The sequence below is a fragment of the Neopelma chrysocephalum genome, unplaced genomic scaffold, assembly GCF_003984885.1.
Source record: "Neopelma chrysocephalum unplaced genomic scaffold, ASM398488v2 Primary Assembly neopelma1_143, whole genome shotgun sequence".
NCBI lineage: Eukaryota > Metazoa > Chordata > Aves > Passeriformes > Pipridae > Neopelma > Neopelma chrysocephalum.
This window is the reverse complement of record NW_020897805.1, coordinates 125368-144392: the sequence shown is the minus strand read 5'-3', so window position 1 is coordinate 144392 and position 19025 is coordinate 125368. Positions and strand designations below refer to the sequence as shown.

General features: G+C 46.8%; 1 protein-coding gene across 1 annotated transcript; it reads right to left on the bottom strand.

The window, feature by feature from the left end:
* Positions 1-1042: 1042 nt before the first annotated feature.
* Positions 1043-13134, bottom strand: WNT8B (Wnt family member 8B). The gene is made up of 6 exons (XM_027700043.1): positions 13111-13134; positions 7100-7133; positions 5989-6127; positions 4512-4637; positions 2298-2440; positions 1043-1903 (listed from the first exon to the last, which is right to left on the bottom strand). The coding sequence occupies exons 2-6, from the start codon at positions 7112-7114 to the stop codon at positions 1346-1348; spliced, it is 981 nt and encodes a 326-aa protein (XP_027555844.1). The 5' UTR covers positions 7115-7133; positions 13111-13134; the 3' UTR covers positions 1043-1345.
* Positions 13135-19025: the final 5891 nt, after the last annotated feature.

Here is a 19025-nt window from a genome sequence, read left to right as displayed (position 1 = left end):
TTACAAATATTGGCTACAAGACAGGTCTAACAGCCAGTAACTTAGCTCTGCTGGCTTCTCATATGGCTAAAGGAGGCTTCAAACAGCAAAGACGTAACATTGCAACCCCAGGGAAGATCGCTGTGATGGTACAGTGAGCTTCCCCAGATGCTGCAGCTGGCAGCTTCTTACCTCCCTATCCCAACCACAGCAAGGGAACAGAGATGCATCAACCAAATCTTCCTGCTGCTTGCTTAGCCTATAGAATATATACAATAAGTAGTAGAGGAAAAACTGTTATGTGTACATCACAGTAACTGTGCAATAAATTAAACTTCAAAGTGCTTCACTTTCCTATTTACACCACCATTAAATAGTAACTGACATTATTTTCTCAGACTACAAGGAAGTATTTAGTTAGTTAGCTGACAGGGTAAGAGTGCTTGGCAAGTACACCAGGAGGTGAGGAACAGGCTCAGCTGGCAGCTCTTCTGGGAGAGATTTGGGAGGCAAAAGGGACTGGAGAAATAAGTGTGAGGGCATCTTTGTGGCATCAATCAGGGGCTTTGGCAGGAATGCTGGGAGTGAAAAGGGAGACCAGACCTGAAGGCTTGGAAGACACAGAGAAAGTATGTAAAAGCCAAGTGATGGGACCCCTTTTTTGAACAGCTGTTTAACGGGCAGGTCAAGCAGTAGCTTCAAGCTTGCTGCTGCCATTTCAAATGCAAAGTAAAGCACTGGAGAGGTTACCAAAGCTGCCAAAGGATGGGAAGTGATGCTGTGGGCCTCTTGGATGCTGGCTTTCTGCAGGAAGGAGTTGCATGCCTTTTCTATTCCCTCATAGTGTAGGGCTTAGGCAATAACAACTTTATTTTAGTGCCTTTATTTTTTAGAGTACTAAAAGCCTCTTCTCATTTAGGGATTACTGCTCTGAGTTGCCCAACTCCGTTGGTGTCATCTCAGTTTCCTTGTGCTTTCCTAAGTGTTGATCTCACTCAAAAGCCCAGAGTTGGTGCTTGTTTGGGGAACAAACAAACAAACTCAAAAACATAGGAGCCACCAAGACACCCACTGTGATTTCAGAGATAAAACCAGATAGAAACACTGGATAGAGTGACTCTAAGTTGAAGGGACCAAATCTCACCTCGTTTTTTCAACACTTGAAGGTATCCACAGAAGTCATCACCCACTGCACTAATGCCCTGTGTGGTCAAGACCTGGGGACTCATACAACACTCTTTTTCCTTGCCCAATCCCCAGTGAGGCAGCAGTGGGAATGAGACAAAACTATGCCAAATGGAAATGGTGCCAGGGGCTGATGGGGAGGGCAGGAGAGGAGAGGGGCAGGCAGGACCATGGAAGCAAGTCAGAGCTTTCTCTTGAGCTTGCGGCTGGCCCCACCACCTCCGCTCCGCTCCCGCTTCTCCTTGCGGACACAGAAGTACTTGGTGACCCGTTTGCGGCACTGCTCGCACCGCACGGCGCAGCACCAGTGGAACTTGCAGTTGCAGCTGGACACCATCTCAGCTCGTCTCTCCTCCACTGCCAGCCCGCAGTCCCCACACAGCCGCCGGCAGCTCCGCTTCTCCCACTTGCTGAGTGCCTTGCCCCTCTTCAGGCACTCCCTGCCCTCTGTGCCCAGCAGCCCCAGTGTCTTGTTCTCCAGACAGTAGTCAGGAGAGTCTTCTAAATGGACCAGTTCCTTCTTGGAGATGGAGCTGAAGGTCTCAGCGATGGCACCCCGGCTGGCAGCGCTGTTCCCTGCCCCCTGCAGCAAGTCTACCTTCAGGGCTTTGTGGTACCTCTCCTTGAGGTAAGTTCCCACCTCCCGAAACTCGGGCAACTGCAGCCAGCAGGTCTGGGTGGTGCAGCTCCCTGACACACCGTGGCACTTGCAAGTCCGCTTCATGGTCCCTTTCACTGCCTACAGAGTGAGCAGAGAGAGGGAATTCAAGAAAAAGCCCAGAGGGTTGTTTATATACTGCAGTGCATGCAGAAACATGGCTTTGGGCCTGTGGAGGAGTTTGCCATCAACCCTCCCTGCACTGTAGTCCTGAGGCTCATAGAGTTGCTTCTCCACAGTACTCTCCTCCTTGAACTGGGAGAAAGAGGACTGCAGGAAATCATTATCACTGCAATCACAAAGCTTTGCTACCTTAGAGCAAACACCACACATCACATTGCACTGCTGCCATCCTCCCAGAAGTTGTTTCTTCTGGACATGTGTTTTTAGCTACAGCAAATTGTGATTCTTCAAGGTGGATGGCCAGAGCCAATCTGGTATGCACTGTCAGGTCTGGAGGGAGAGAAGAACTCACCTTTCTACCCGCCTCATTGTTATGCAGGTTCATAGCAGCTCTGGCATCTTGTCCAGTCTCCAGGGCATCCACAAACTGCTTGGAAATGGCTTCCCCAAAGCCCACGTTATCGCTGCAGCCTCCCCACAGCCAGCCTTGCCCCCCTAAGAGAGGAGATGAGATGTTTGCTGTCAGAGAACCAGCCCCTTGCCTACCTGGCTTTTGGCTCTGGGGTATCAGAAGTGATGGGAGGGAATGGAGGCTGTGGGGCAAATTCAGTCTTTAGCCTCACAATACTCCCAGATTCCCTCCCCTTGAGCTCATAGCATTTCTACTGAGGCCTGGATAGTATGTGGCTTAGGCAGGCGGGCAGGGAAGGGGTATGTCCTGTACAACAAATGCAGGGATCTCCAGGCTTTCTACAGAGCAGGACTCAGAAGCTGTCAATTATCATGCAGCCATACAGATAAGCCTTTGGGTCTTTAGTCACCTTCTCTCAAAGCCTGACTTGAGCTCCTTCAGTCTGACTCACGGGGACAGCGCCCTGTTAACTTGGATTAGCAAACTGGTGGAGACATCCTGGTCAGAGGGAACAGATTCCCCTCTGTCTGAAACAGCCTAAGCCTGGCATACGTGTATTGAGAAGGCCCTCTTTTTGGCACACCCAGAGTTCTGGGATGATGTTTGGCATCTTAGAAGGGTCTGATTTTCCAGTTATCATAAAGAAACAAAGGAGTCAGTACAGAACTGTGAAGCTGCACAAAAATATGTGGAGGGTACTTTTCCTAACTACGTGGGAGCTTGATAACGTAGCTTGGCTGACTGGAAAAACATCAACTATTTGCTTCTTTTACTCCTAGAGAAAAATGCCAAGTTATTTATGAAGATTTGAAATCTGGAACATTCTGACCCTAACATGCCTTAGCGGTACATCTTGGGAGTTGTGGTTTAATGGCCTTGTGCCTCTCTTGAAAGGCCTGGCCATTGCCTGGATTTCCCCAGGGCATCCCCTCTCCCAGGGAAAGGCAGGAGTGCCTTGTGGGAGGTGGGTAATTGCAGTGGATGATGAAGTCCAAATCAAGAGCTGGGACTGAAGGGAGAATGGAAACCTTTCATCAAATTGGATTCAGTGCAATGGCTGAATTGAATCACACTGTTTTGGTCAAGCCAAAAAGTTTCCTATGCCTTACAAGCTTTTAATTCACAATGGAAAATTTTCGTGAAAAACAGATATGTTTGAGGGAAAGGAAATGCAGCACAGCTAACTTGGTTTTCCAGAGAAGATAAAATTTGATGTGTCATTGCCCAAAAGTCTTTCTCTGCTAGAGACAGGCATTCCCAAACCTTGGACACCTAAGCAGCAGTGGCTGTTTTCAAAACTATTAGCCAGTAAAGTGAATTACTAAATACTGGACACTCTAGAGGAGTTGTCATAAACTAACACATACTGACTGACTGGCTGGGCAGGGCATGGCTTTTAAAAGATTTTGATAATTTGAAATTTGTCCTCTTTTCATTATAAACAAAAAACCTAAATGTCAGTGTTTTCTGTGAAAGCTGAGTGGAGAGCTAGAGCGGTGCAGCCTGGGGTTCCACACTCAGGGGTGCTTTGTGGCTGAGGACCTGGGTACCACTGTGACATGAACGGTGTGAAGGCTGTGTGCTGCCACAGTGGTTCTCCTGGTTGTGCTCCTGTCTGCCTACCATGCTGAGAAATGCTGTAGAGGTTTATGAGTGCCACCCTGGTTTCCCTCCTGGTCATTCTGCTCTGGGGCCACCCTGGTCCCAGAGTCTGGGAGCCCTGAGGTCCCTGATCAGCACTGCTCTAACAACACCTGCCACTTAGAAGCATGACATCAGATCCACTCCTCTGCCCATATGATACTGTCATTGTCTCCAGCAGCTTGAATAGAGTTCTTGATTTGAACCAGGGAAACTGCAACCCCTTCTACTTTCCTGCTTATCTAGAAAGTAATGGAAAGCATCAAGGGCTTGGCCTCAGCTGGTGTAAATTGGAGGTGCCTCGGTTAGCTTCCACAGAGGTACTTTGGTTTGCTTACTTCCAAATTCCTCAGAGTTACTTTGGTTTGAACCAGGCAAAGCTCTGCTGTGGGCATTATTTCCAGGTGTGGGGACCAGGAAGGGGAGGTGTTTCTCCATGCCTCAGCAGTAGAGAGAAGAGCTTCTCCTGCTACCTGGTACATGAGTGAAGAGCAGCAGCTCGTCTCTCCTTACCCAGTTGTCCATTGCGGGAGTCATCACAGCCACAGTTGTCAAAATCCCCGAGGCTGCAGTTCCGGGTCAGTGTGTACATGACGCCTGCAGAGCTGATGGCATGGACAAAGGCAGTTTCTCGGTTCGCTGTCAAGTGGGAACACAAAGAGAGCAGATGTGCTAAGGATTTCACAGCAAGACCACTGTTAGAAATTACTCCTGCCATGCAGGAGTCTGTGTAGGAAGAGATCTGCTGTGGGGAGGGCTTTGTGGGGTGGAGGGGAGGCCCTACATGTCAGATTAGCTTACTGCATGAAGACAGAAGCTCCCAAATTTGATCCAGGCTGACTCATGCCATTTCAAAGGGTGTGGATGAGATAGCACGTGGCTGTCCTTTGGGAGCTCAGCAATGGCAATATAGCACAGGTGGCCAAATGTCCCCCAGTTCTCACTAACACCGGAGGGAATGGGCCCTCTCCAAGGGTCAAAGAGCTCCTTCCCCACAGCCCTCTTGAGCCTTACCTTCTGCTGGAAGGGCTCTGAGCAGTGACCATACCTACCCACCAGGATCAGTGTGGAGATCATCAGCTGACTTCACCGAGCCTTTGGCTTTCATTTAATACCAGCAAGGTGTGGATCTGAGCAGATAGCCTTGACAAGAATGATTCAGGGCCCTGTTCTGAGTCCCAGCATGGGACTTGACCTGCAATTCTTTCCTCACTTTGAAATCTCTGTCCACCTCTACCTGGGGCCCTGGTCCCTTATCTGCTGCCAGTCCCTCCAGAGGCCTGAGGCTCTCCTCCACACCCAGGTCTTGCCTCTACAGGGCAGGTATGAGCTCAGCCCAGCATCATATGTAGGTCTAAAGGGCCAGATATGCACTGAAATATTTCCTGGGACCTGCAAACAGGTAAGGAATGGGATACAGTGACAATGACCACAGCCCCATGCCCTGCAGTGGCCCAGGTCAAGGATGCTGGAATTCTGCCTAGGAGGATTCTGATATCTGGAAGCTGTGAGAAGACTTTTCTCCTGTCTCTTGGCCAGAGCACAGCCACTGATGAACTCTTTCCTACTCTCTTTAGCCATACCCCTCTGCTTGGCACACCACTAGCCTGTGCTAGTTCTCAGCCTCCATGGGATACCCTGGGACACCATCTAGGCATGGTGAGTCCAGCAGCCCATGTGGAGGTCAGGATGGTGCATCCTTGTGGGAAGGCATCCTTGTGTGAGTTGTCCTGCTCAAGCTGGGGTTTGGCAGGTCTGAGGTGGTGCTGACATTAAAAAGGCTGCCTTGTGTTGAGGCTAGATCCCACTGTGTGTGGGAGCTGATGGGTGAAGGGGTCTTCTGGAAAGATCCCTCTGAGGGATTCCTGGGAGGGGCACGTGCCAGGTGGGGATGGGAAAGTAAAGGAGGCACCTGGGAAGAGAGGAGGGGGCCATGGGCTCTAACCTGTAGTAAGGGGGTCCCAGTAGTGGTATCCAATGCTTTCCTTACCGCTGCGCAGCCCACCGTGGCTGGAGAGCTGCAATGCCCTCTCAGGGCAGTTCCAGCGGTCCCAGGCAAACTGGAACTTGCACTCCTCGATGCCACTCTGCGCCCCGGCCGCCACGCTGCTGGAGTAGATGAGGTAGGCCTGGGAGCAGAGCAGTGGGTCAGCACAGGGACGATGTGTATTTTCAACTGAAAATAACCTGCATGCCATCTTACAGAGACAAGACACACAGAGCTGAGGAGGTCTCCTGGGCTTGGCTTCCCTGGGAAGTGAAGATCACCAGCAGCAGCAGCAAAGGTATTTCCTGCTGTGCTGGGTTAGAGCCTGAGCCTCCTAGGGGAAGAAGGCTGAGCTCCTGGCTGTTAGCCGCATCGGGAGTTGTGCCAGCTAGCCTCTACCATGGGGAACCCCTTACCTCTCCAGCATGACAGGAGGCAGAGCCTTCTGCTCAGAGATCAGGAAACTCCAGGCCAGCAGGTACCTCAGCCTGCCTCCTTGTTCACCACAGCCCCAGGGAGACAGCCAGTGCTTTGGGGCAAGGTTGCTCCACCAGTGCATTGAGAGCTGTAGAAAGTGCTAGATGGGCCTGGAGGTGTTCTTGGGGAGTAGCCAGAACAAAAACTGGGTAAATTTTACAACTGGTCCTGTTTAGGAAAAACAGCCTCTGAAAGAGGAGAGCAAGGATGTGGGGGATCAAAAATACTGAATAAAGTCCTGGCAATTCTAGTTGTGCTCCTTGAGGAAGTATGTTTTACAAAGCCTACAGAAAGTACTTTCCAGCTGGATCAATGTGGGTTCTAATGCCAACCTGATCATCAGGAAGCAATAGATGACAGCCGAGAGCTTCAGCTGGTGTCAATAGACAAATCTCCAGAATCTGGCCCCAACTAGCTTAAAAGAACCCCAGGTCAGTATTGCTCAGGCCTGATGTAGCTCCAGGAGTTGTAGCAGGTTCTTCTGGTCCCTCTCTGCCTTGTTGCTGGAAAACTGGGTGTGAGGGGAGCTCTGGCCAAGGCTGGGTGGAGAGGAGGGGTAAGGAGGAGCCCCTGTCTCTCTCCCTCCTTCCCTGGGTTTAGTGGAATCAGGGACAGAGATCAAAGGGATTTCTCTTACCTTGGGGCCCGTCATCAGGAAATTATTCACTGACCTGGAAGACAGAGACAGTGTCAGCAGGGAGGGGGTGATGGTGGAGGGGCCTGGGGAATGCCAGGCATCCCAGAGCTCTTCTCTCACTCCCCTGAAGTCTGCCTGTCTCCTGGCTGCAGGCACTTTGGTCTTTCCTTCATCTCCCCTTGCTGCTCCCTGAGAGACAGGGCGGTGCCATCTCCTTCCCCCCACCCTGCTCCCCTCAACCAGGTTGTACTGGGCTGCAACCCCCTCACTGCTCCCTCCTTTTGCTTTCCTCTGCTCAGCTGCCCTTTGTAGCAATTGCCCCATTATTTTAATATTATTCTCTTCCTCTAGCCTTGCTTTTTACCTCATCAAACTGTTGCTCAACTTAACTCGGAGTAGCATTTCCCCCAGCCCCAGGAGCTGGACCGTGTGCCAGCGCCATTCTCCCTGTTGGACCATGCTGAGGGAAGGAGGAGGTCACACTGCTGCTCCTTTGCAGTGTGTCCCGGCTGCATCCCTCCATATCACAGTCCCTTGTTTCCTGCAGTGTCATCTCTGGCTGCCCACACTCTCCTCTTGGTCAGGTTATAGTGATGGCTGAACACAAGTATACGTCTCCTCCCTATCCTGCTGGACACTGCAGGGAGCCCTGGGGGTTTGGGATGGAGGGGGGCCTAGCCAAAATTAAACTTTCTAATGTTCCCACTGAAGATGTGGAGGCATCACCTCCAAGGGTCTGGCAGTGTGTCTGGTCTCCAACACTGTCCCCAGGAACTTGCTGAACCAATGCTGTCCAGTCTGAGTCCTTCTTCAGCAGGAAGGACTTTCAGTGCAAATGGTCAGTCAGCATTAGGACTCCATATGGTGCAGTGAGCACCATATGGAATCTGGAGGATGTCTGGGTGAATCCTGCTTAGCCATGTCATGGCAGAAAGGACTGACACTTTTCAAAAGGCCCAAGAGCCAACTCCAAATATCCCTAGACAGAAAGGAAGTGAGAAAAGAGAAATCTCTCCTACAAACACCTAATTCCAGCCTCTCTAGCTTTGCAAAATAACTCTCATCACTGTCTCTGGAGCATCTCCCCTGCTGGCACCCCAGAGAAATGGGTGAGTGCTGTTATCCCCTGGGGAGCACACTGAGGCCAGGGAGGTGTCATGAGTGGATTGAGAGCTTGCGGTGAGTGAGCGATCGGGGAAAATGATAGAGCATGTACTGATAGAAACTGGGCCCCTCCGCTTCTCCTCGAGATGATGTTTTGCTTCAAATGAGCCACAGGTATCTCCCTGGCAAGGCAGAGAAAGGTACCTTCCTTTCATGCAACAAGTGCAGCAGAGAGAGTGTGGAAGCATCCAGCGGCAGAAGCAGGCACTGCTGTCCCAAGCTGCGGGACTAAGGGCAGCCCTGTCACAGACACAGGGGCAGACAGGGAGGCAGGACTGGTGCCCAGATATCAGACGTGACAGATTGAGAGAGGATGTTGCCCTGTCCCCGGAAAACTGCTCCTGGAGTTAGTGAGCCTGTTTTACCTCCACTAGAACTGCCCTCACGGAGATCCTCTCCAAGGAACACCACAAAAAGGAGGTCTCGTTACTTTAGTTTGGTCAAAATCACAAGAAATTTGATCTTTGCTGTTACAGTTTAGAAAGAGTTGAGAGAATGAGTTTGCAATGCTTCACTCTGGCAAGCCTAACTTTTTTTTTTTTTTAATTTGGTTGGTTGGTTGGTTTTGGTTTTTTGTCAGGGTTTTTGGTGAAAATGTGTCCATATTGATGAAAGCTTGTTTTGGGAAAGATTCAAAATGCGAGTGGGCTGTGCAAGAGCAGGAGATCCTTTCCCTTTGTTCCAGGCTTGGGAATCAGACCCGGCCGTGCTCCAGCTCATGGGTACTTTAGCACGAAGTCGATGGTTGTTTTGCAGAGGAATTTTCCTTTGGAAGCTGCTTCTGCATTGTACAGCTAATTAAATATTTCCTGGGACTTGGAGAGGCGGCATCTGTAGCTGAGTGATTAGAGCATCGGGTGACCTGAATCACACAGGGCCATGAACCTGGGGCTAATCAGACTGTGTAAGCTCCATGGGTCCCCATCCTAATGCAACTGGGTAGCAGCATGAACAAGTCATTTTTCCATCTGGTTTCCCTCCTGTCCTTTGCCTTGACCTTAAGCGCTTTGCTATGGGGACCACACTCAGGATGGTGTCAGTGTGAATCTGAGCCCCTGGTAGCAGCTGTGAAAAAACTCTGGTAAAATGCCTCTTTGTAGGCAAGAACTAGAAAATTGCAAGTCCTCTCTTATCTTGCTTTTGTGGCCAAAGCAAGAGATTGTTTGGCATTGCTTCCTATGTGTGTAGGAAACCCCAAATTTACAGTGTACAAGAGGGATTTGCTTCAAGCCCTTACTGGCATCACCTTGGATTAGGAACATCTGAGCAGTTGCAAGGGTGGCTTTAGGGGGAGGATAATAATCCACAAATTCAGGGTTTACAGCAAACCAGTCTGTTAGCAGGAGCAAATTGACATAACTGCATTGAAGCAGAGGATCTGTTCCTCCCAGGATAAACCTCAAGTTCACAAAAAGGCCAAGTTCAGGATATGCCAATTCGCCATCTGCAGCTGAGCAAATGATACAGTAGCAATTTCCCAGCAGGATATTCTAAACATTTTTAAGCAGTCGTAGGGACAGAAGGCATTTTCCCTGAGCTCTTGGATCAACAGGCAGGCATGCTGCTGGGCAGGTTTGTAGGGCTTAGACAAGTAAAGGATTCATTTGGACTTGGTGCACTTGACACCTCAACATTTAACTCTTGCTGCTGCAAGTGGATTCAGGAAAAGGGAGCTGGGAGGCTAGCTGAAATTTTTCTTATTTATTGCTGAGAGGGAAGGAAAGATAATAATGGAGACAGAATCTGTGTGTTTTGTTTTTGCTCTTATGATTTAGCTAAGAAAAATATGTCTCCGTTCTGTATAATCTCCAGTGAGGGCAGAGAGCAATTAAGCCACAAGTTTCACAGATGTAGTGCAATATTGAGCATGCCACTAGAATCATCTCTGTGCTGCAAACAGGAGTCACTACAAAATGAATCTCTCTTCATTTGTTTTCTGTGTAGTGTGATTTTTTTTTTACAAAAATATTTATTTATTTCTACTAAATTTTCATAGCATTGTAAAGGAAAGCACAATGTAATTCTAAATAATTAGCTAGCTGCATCTACAGTGGATGTTAACCAGCCGAATTCCCAAGACTTCAGTGACTTTTTAAAATCACACACATAAAAAGAAATACTTGAAGTCATTCCTCTTCTCTGAGAAAGCTCACAAGGTTTCTAGCTACGTAAACCCCTTTCCCTCCACCTTCAAACTCCAGGACAGTATTACACAGACTCAAACCTCAGGAGGTAGAGAGAGGAGACCCACCAAGTTCCTCAGCCCCCTCCCCAGCCTGTGCAGGGCCCTGGCCAGAGTACACTGCTTCACTCACTGCAACTCTATGTCTCCAGGTAAAAAGCAAATCTAGGGCAAGAGATTTTCATTGCATCCGATATTAGGAAATTATCTCAAAGCTAATTAATATCTATTGCAGGAGTTCTCTATCACAGTTATTGAATCTGAAAGCAAAGAACCCTGCCAAGCAGCTGTCCCACTATATTTTACACATATCAAATACTAACAAGCCTCTGATAATTCCATTTCAGTTATGACTTTAACCAATGACAGCATCCCTATCCTCAGTTTAATGTGCCCCAAGAGCCTTATCTAATCTCCCATTAAAATATTTGTTTGATATCTTATCGCCCACTCAGGCTACTGTGCTGCTGGTTCAGCTCTTCAGAAAATTATAAAGCTGTATTTAGATCTTTACTGTCATTATTGTAAATACAGAAAATGGATAGAATTTCACTTTGGATCTGAGTTTCATTCTCTAATATGAACTCCCTAAGGTTATTAGAAAACATGAGAGGCTGGAAACTAAAGGCAGTCCCACAGCTGAAGTGTATAAAAAAGCCGTTTAGAAACAAACTGCTGCAATAGAGTTTGTCACATTATTCCCACAGGATAGGAGACTGGGCAGAAACTCAATAACATTTGGAACTTTACTTTTTTTTTTCTTCATTTCTCTTTATTTTGTTATCTTTATTTGGGGGTTTTTAGTTCCTCAGTGCAACTCTGACATTTTGATTATCTAGAAATACAGTGGTTGGACGGTCAATTAAATGGTAGAATTTAATCCATGCTCAGAGAAGGGAAGTGGCCATATGTATATAAAAAATAATTTCTGTCGTTCTATATTGCCCCCCCACCTGCTCCCAATTCTTGTCATTAAATCACAGGAGAAAATTAACTTGTGTTTTAAGCTGTTGGATCAGATAAAGAAAACCAGCACAAATTTCAAGCAGAATTATTTTATGATTCTCACAAACTTTGCTTTTTTTTCTCCTCAAGAGTTAAGGGATAGTGTCTGTAAAATGATAATTTCAAATAAAGGTTGCAATTTTCCTTTCTCTCAGGAACTCATGACCTATGAGCAATATGCGGAGAGAAGCAAGGTTATCTTGATCTATAAACTTTTCTCTTAGATAAAAACTTCTGAAAAGCAGACACAGAATTTAAATATCCAACTTTGGATTGAAAATGCTTCAGATTTCCATATTTAAGTCTACTTTGTGCACTGAAATTTCTTTCTTTTGCAGCTGTTTCTTCAAAATGTTGATTTTTTTTTCTTTAATGTATTCTAAACTTGTTTTTATTGAAGAAAGAAAGACACATACATAGGAAGGGCAGAAAAATAACAATAAAATCAACATGAGCTCTTGCCTAGCCTTTCTGCAGAACATATATATTCCCCTTGTTCCAGAAGGGAGATTTATCTTGAGTTTGCTGCTTTATAGTATTTAGGCACATACAAATTGTTGCACATTCTTTTAATGAAGGAAGTAGAAAATCTCTGAAAGAACATAAATTTCACTCTCAGATAGCAGGAATGAGTTCCTATTTATTCTGTAATTTGTCCTTCTATAATTTTGACTTGTCCATTCATGGTAATAACCCTAAAGTTCTGCTTTGGGGAAGGCAGGGGATTTTAGTCATTCAACGGAAAAAGACTTTCCTTGCCATTAGAGATAAGTCTGTAACCCACTTTGCAGATTCCCCAGGGCATCACAACAATGGATAATAAAGTTTGGATTCTCAATAAAAATCACATAGGAGAAAAATACCTATGGAGCCCATGCTCTGGTTGGGCACGGGACTGATATACTCTGCAAGGAATGATATGAGATGATGGAAGTATAATCTCTTTCTATTCATCCTTATAGAACTTCCCTGGAAATAAATATAAAACTGCCGTTAGGACAGAGCAAGTCAACAGGAGATGGCCACAGATTTGTGCACAGTGGAACTGGTCTGACGGGACTCAGGTGGTTGGAAACCAAGCTGTAGCAATTTCCGTACCAAAAGCTTCTCCCCAGGAATTCCTAATACATGAATTTCAGACATGTAATTCTGACCCTGTGTCTGCCAAGGAGCCTGCATCTCAGGCTACTCACACACAGTGACAATCCTGTGGATCTAACTCACCGCTGCTGGCTCTGAGCTCTTAATCAGGGGATTTCTTCTTCGGGGAGTGTGAGAGGAGCCCCACTTGATTGATTAAGACAAAAGACAAGCTGACTGTGAGCCTTTGGAAAAACAAGTCCCTGGCTCTTCCATTGGGTTATCTTCCCAGTTGGAAGTGAGAGGCTAGGTCCTCAGCATCCACTCTCGTCTATTTTACCCCAGCTCAGGATTTGGCCCATAGTTATTTTTGGGAGGCAGAGGGGAAAAGGGGGACTTCACAGATCTAACCTCTCTGCCAATGAGTGTGTTAGGACTTAGTTAAATGTCTGGTTCCATTAAAGACAGAACTGAGCTAAATGGGAAGGAGGGGACATTTAGGAAGGTGAAGAGGAATTCCTTCAGATATCTGGGAAGAGCACCTGCCTGTGACACAGACTGAGGTGCTCTCGATACTCACCAGGCACAGCAGCATTGGAAGAAGGGAGTGAGGAAGAAGATGGCCAGATAAGGGTCCATGTGAAATATAAAATCCAAATGAAGATGGAGAAAGGAGATCCTATAAAAAAACAACTTGGGTACCACCACCACCAGAAAAGGAAAAAAAAAAAAAGAAGCACAACTAAATTAGGGAAGGGATGGAGTTATTTTCCACCCGGCAGTCCTGGTGTGATGAAGAGGCGTATGCCTCCTGAATCCCAACTTCTGCAAAGGGTAACCAATCCTAAAGTAAGAGCTAAAGGGGGTTGGTGAAATGGAGCCGCAGAACTTCCTAAGAAGAGATTATCTACTTAATTAAAGATTTTTTTTCCCCTAAGTCCTTCAGCCAATCAGGACTCAAGTGCCAGAGAGAGATTGAACTGATGAAAAGAACACCCCAGGTTCCTCGAAGACAAATGCACCACGAAAGGGATAAGAGGGAGGGAAAAGGGAAAACAAAAAAAAAAAAAAAAAAAGAGAAAAAAAAAGAAAAAGAAAAAAGAGAGAGAGGGATAAAGAAACAGACAGCAAATCCCCTAAAGTAATCACTTGATTCAATCTGCACCAGCACTGTCCTGGCTCTCCATTCCCTGCAAAGGCAACTGGAAGGGCTGTTTTTGGAGTGCCCTCACCTCCTCCTGTCCTGCAGACACTGCCAAGGCTGGGGTGCGTCAGGTGCTCTGGGATGGGGGCTTGGGTTCAGGCTATCTGTGTCTGCTGCTTGGGCCACAGATAAGTGCACATTGTCTCTGCCTCAGTCTCCCCCAGGAGTTAAAGGGAGATCAGGGCCAGTTCTTACCTCCATATGCTTCTCCTTCATCCTGGTGACCTGCTCTTTCTTCCCACCTCCTGTTTGCATCATGCCATTCTCACCCCAGGAGAAAGGCCTCTGACTGAACCTTCCCATTGCCCCTTAATTTTTTGCTTTTGGGGTTTCTTATAAAGTCCATGTGAGGGTTAGTGGTCTCTCCCTGAGGGCTTATCCCTCAGTCTAGCAGCCAACAGCTGCTAGAACTACTTAGAAGTGCATCCAACCTGTGCCTGCTGGCCATGTGTGACATCCCAGTACTGTCACAGCACCCACCACAGACACCCTGACTGGCCCTAGATCAACCTGATCAGCTGCACCACTGTGTCCCAAAGCCATAGGAGGATCTTCTCCACAAGGCTAAACCAAATTTTATGCTGTGGATATGATCAGCCAAATCATGGTCAAGTCAAATTCATTTCACCCGGAGCGCAGCTGCCAGGCAGAAGGGTTGGACTCAGGCAGGATTTGAAGAGGACTGAGCCCCTGTGGCTGAGCCATGAGGCAGGGCTGGCTGGAGGCTGAGCTTTTCTTGGGGACACCTCAGACAGGTGAAAGTCCCTCCCAGGTCACACAGTCTCAGGGAGGGAAACGTGCCCAGCTAAGATTTGCTCTCCGATGGACTTCACAGCGAGCTCAGATATGCCCAGATTAGGAAGCTCTGGCCAGGCATGAGCTGGGCACTGCATGTAGAACACTGCTGGCAAAACACTGCCTTTGCCTGGAGTGCTGCCCACCCAGGCAGGGCAGCACCTCAGCCCAGGAGTTTGTGCACAGTTTGTGGGTACCTAGGAAAGGAGAAAATGCAGCTGCCAAAAACTGACCCCAGGGCCAGCTGTGCCACCCAGCTGTGTCCTATTACAGCAAGGCTGATGGTATTTGCACTCATTAAAGCCCCAGCTCCTGGAGCCATGGGCATTTTAAAATCAAAGGTGCTGTGTATGCTGAGAGAAAGCTTGAAAATTTATCTAGTAGAAGATAAAACCCCAGAAAGTGAAAGGTGAGGGAAACATGCCCTTTATTTATTTTAAAATTATTTTTTTATTATTAATTATATTGAAATAAAATTTCAATGCTGTGATATTTAGCAGAGTATAATGGTTTTGGTGGTCTAATTCAAATAGTGGGGGTGGCTGTGCTGTCCCTCCCAGGCTGTCCTGGACCTGGTGAAGGGAGCAGCTGCAGAAGCTGATGCTGCCCCAGGGAAGCTGAGGGGAAGCTGAGGGGCTGCCGAGGGGCTCAGTCCCACTGGGACAGCACTGGTGGGATGAAGGGGATGCCACCGCTCTGCGCTTGGCATCTATTTCCAATGATAGGAAGGGGAAGAATTTCCAGTTGTTTCTTGTAAGTCTCCAGCTCCCTGTTTCAGGACTTTGAACCCAAGTTTTCACATTTCTCAGGTCTGGCAGCATCAGCATTTTGGAATCATGTAACACTCCAGACATGTCTTGACCAACTGGAAAGGAAGGACATCATTGAGTTCAGTGGGGTGTGCTGTTTTTGTTACTCCAAGACAAATGAAGTAAGAAGATTGCAAAAAATAGGAAAAAATTAATCGTAGGTGATTCAAAATAAACAAGTGGAATTAATTTTTTTATTAACTGTTAAAAGAGACAGCCAGGCCTTTTTCCAACCTCACAGAAGCACCAGCAGCTTTGGAAACAGCAGCCTCCCCTGCCAACTTCTAATTCCTAATAAGTGCAACAGTCATTTTCCTGGAAACAATCATGTTTGTCAAACCAAAGAAGCTGGAGACAAAGCCTGAAACAAAACTGTCCCAAACATGTTTCAAAATGTTTAATTACAGCCCTCAAAAGCTGTTTAAAAGACTCTATGAAGCACTCTCTAAATAAATGGGATGCAATATCATTTTATAATGTTCTTCAAATTTTGTTGTTGTTTCTGACAAAAGCTCTGTAAATTTACTAAAATGGACCCAGAAGAGCATTAAAATACATTTTATGGTGAGGACTGGTACGTTACCCCATCTGACTCCTGGCCGATACAGATCTCTTCTGACCTTTGCACTAAGTGCTGTAATGTGTGTTTGACTATTTGCTCATCTCCCAGAACAGCAGGCAGGGCTTGAGGACAACAAGAGACAGAAAACCTATCACCACCTGTCATAATTGCTTCCAGCTTGTTATAAATAACAAACTACAATATTAATATAATACATCTACGTTTAATTTCCAGAGTGCAGAGAAAATCTTAACTGTCCTAAAAGAACTTGTGCAAGTAATCATAGAAAAAGTTAAAAAATAAGGCCTCCAATGTTCTTGCTACCTTCCACCCTGGTAGCAATATAACTAATGGATATAAAAAAGTGGTTAAGAAGTGGAGGTAATAATTCCAAGTCTGGCTCACGGATATCTCAGAAGATTCTTGGTATCAATGCAAAGTGCCCAAAGGACAGATTTTTTAAAACAAAATGTCCATTAAAAAGGTCAAGAAGGAATTCAAAGTCGCCTATGTTAAAAGATATGCAAAAAGTATGAAATCAAAAGAAAAAGGAATGAATTTTGTCTGGGCAGCACACAGAATTCAACCCCAAAAGAGCTGGAATAGTCTTAGGAAGGTCCAACTTCCAGTGCAGTAAGCAGATTTCAACTGACTTGGTTGCAGTTTTGCCTTTTGCACCAGCTAAATACAGCTTCAATAGTGCCTAAAGCCTTTCAAAACATCCACTAGCACCCCAAGAAAGTGTAAGTGTTGCTTGCAACCCTGCACTGAACATGCCCTGTGCTATTCTGCTTCTACAGTCAAGTGGCTCCAGAAACAAAGCCAAATAAAGGCTTTCATGAGATCAACTGACATGCAATGAAAGCAAACATGGGGGTTTTTAGCATTTTGTCTCTGAAAATGTAGGAAAGGTGCTGGTGTGCCCAGAAGCCTCTCTGTTTATTTTTGTGCTTAGCTATATCAGTCGGATATTGTGCCATTAAAGACAGTATTGACACACCAGGGCACGCAAATGGCTGCATGACCTCTTTGCTGTAGGCTTGATTTTGTAACCTTTATGTTCCCTAATGCTGCTGTCTGCATGGGTGACGCACACTAAGCAGCCTCCTGCAAGGTCTTCTTGTACTTTACCATTATTGAATGTACCCTGACATTCATAGGTTCTCCTTACAGTTCATGCAGGGACAGCTCAGAGGATCCTTGTCCACTGCAGTTAACTGTGGGACTGGACACATTCATCACACATCTCATAGAAAGTGACTTCTGCCCAGCTGTGGGGAAGGCAGAAGGGTCAAAGGTTTAGGCTGTTCTTCATTTGCTGGAGAAAAGCTTAAGGTGTGCACAAGAAATCAAGAAAATTATTTCACATCAGAAGGGTCAGAAATGTTGCAATGGCTATAGAAGTTTGGTTCAGGGTTCAAGGCATGAACACCTACAAAATATTTTCCACCTTTAGCTCTCTAAGTGCCTCAGTGAAACAGCTCCTGCACTTTTCTCATTTTACAGCACGTAAAACTGAGTCTTGGCAGTAAAAGTAAGCCAGGCAGTGGTTTGGGGATAGATCCTGCGTCCTAGGCTGGCCCCAGCCTCCATCTGACTAGTCTGATGTTCAAGGCAGCCAGTTTCAAGGGAAAGGCAAGGATCTTTGGGGAAACATCCTCTTTAGTCATGGTACGTAGAAGTTGTCTGTGTCCTGTAAGAAGTAAACTTAGAACACTTCAAAAGCTCTCATTCATCCTTAGTGTGGGCTACAATGATTCCTTTATCACATATTGTCAGTTACAGTACTGGAGAAATGGTCTTGCTGTGGAAGTGACTTGCACAGGCTCATGCTGTGTTGACCAAAAAAAGGTGTTCCTTTTGAGAGTTCAGAAAGCAAATATGGGTCCAGGGCATCTTTGTCCAGCGCTCACAAACCAGGCAACTGAGGGCTGTGAAAGGGACAGGAGTGCTGAGAGGTGGGTATCTGGGGATGAAAATCAAAGGAAAGTGAGGAGATGGTGAGCCATTAAAGGACAAGCAGGATCAGCTTGGAGAAAAAGGACAGTGACGGTGGGAGGGAAATTATGTATAGCACTCCAGGAAGGTGTAATTAGGATGAGCAGGACTGAGCAAGTCAAAGCACATTCCTGGCTGGCTGGCAGTTGGTGAGATAACCCCTGGAGAGGGACCATACTGAGCTCCCAGGTCTAGCAACATACCCTGGCCACTCGCCAGCCACACCTCGCTGCTGTCCCCATGCACCCCGCAGAAAAGCCTGATTCTCACGTGGAGTGGCACCCACAGAGCTCCCCAGCATGGCCCTTTGGGAACCAGGAGCCCAGGCCATGTGCTACTGCTCATCCTGGACATGGACAACATCCTTCAAAGAGCTTTGCTCAGGCCACCACAGACAAGATCAGAGTCATGGGGTATATGTGTCACGGGCACCAATGTAGGTGGATCTGTAAAAGGAGCCTCCCTTCAGCATCCACAAGGGCTCTGCCTCTCAAGAGGGAATTGTGCTTGGCCCTTGGCCCCTTCATGTGAATATTTGGGGCATGGCAAAAACTTAAAAAAAGGGGGAAGGGCTATGGATTTCAGAGATGTGTGGAGCTCTGTGGACCAGAGGACGAGGCAGGTAAGGCAGTGCAGTGTAAATAATTGCTTGTTTGGGTCTTTGGCAGACCTGAGGAACCCAAGGAAAATCTACCTGAAAGCTGCTTAAATGCTGCATTGTTGCACCCAAGACATACATTTTGTTTCCCTTTCAGGATCCCGGTGCTCCCCTCAATATTATTATTATCATCAGAAATATTTGTAAACAAAACTGCATTTCAAACTGTAAGAATCAAGCACTAAGAAGGCTTCCCAGTGACATGCTTTGAACTTCTTTAGTTGAAATCTTTCACAAGCTCTGAAGAAGCCATAAGTAGCTCCAGCCGACTTACAGCTGGATCTCCTTCACCCAAGTCAGTTTGCCCAGCCCAAGTGCAGAGAGACTAACTGATTTGGAGTCCCTTTTGTGAGGCTGACAGGAGGAGGTTTAGCCGAGGGATTTACGCAACCCTGTGATCTTTTCCATCTCTAATTTGCTATGCAGTCTAATGACCGTGCAGCGGCACCCAGAGCCCTGAATTACCCTG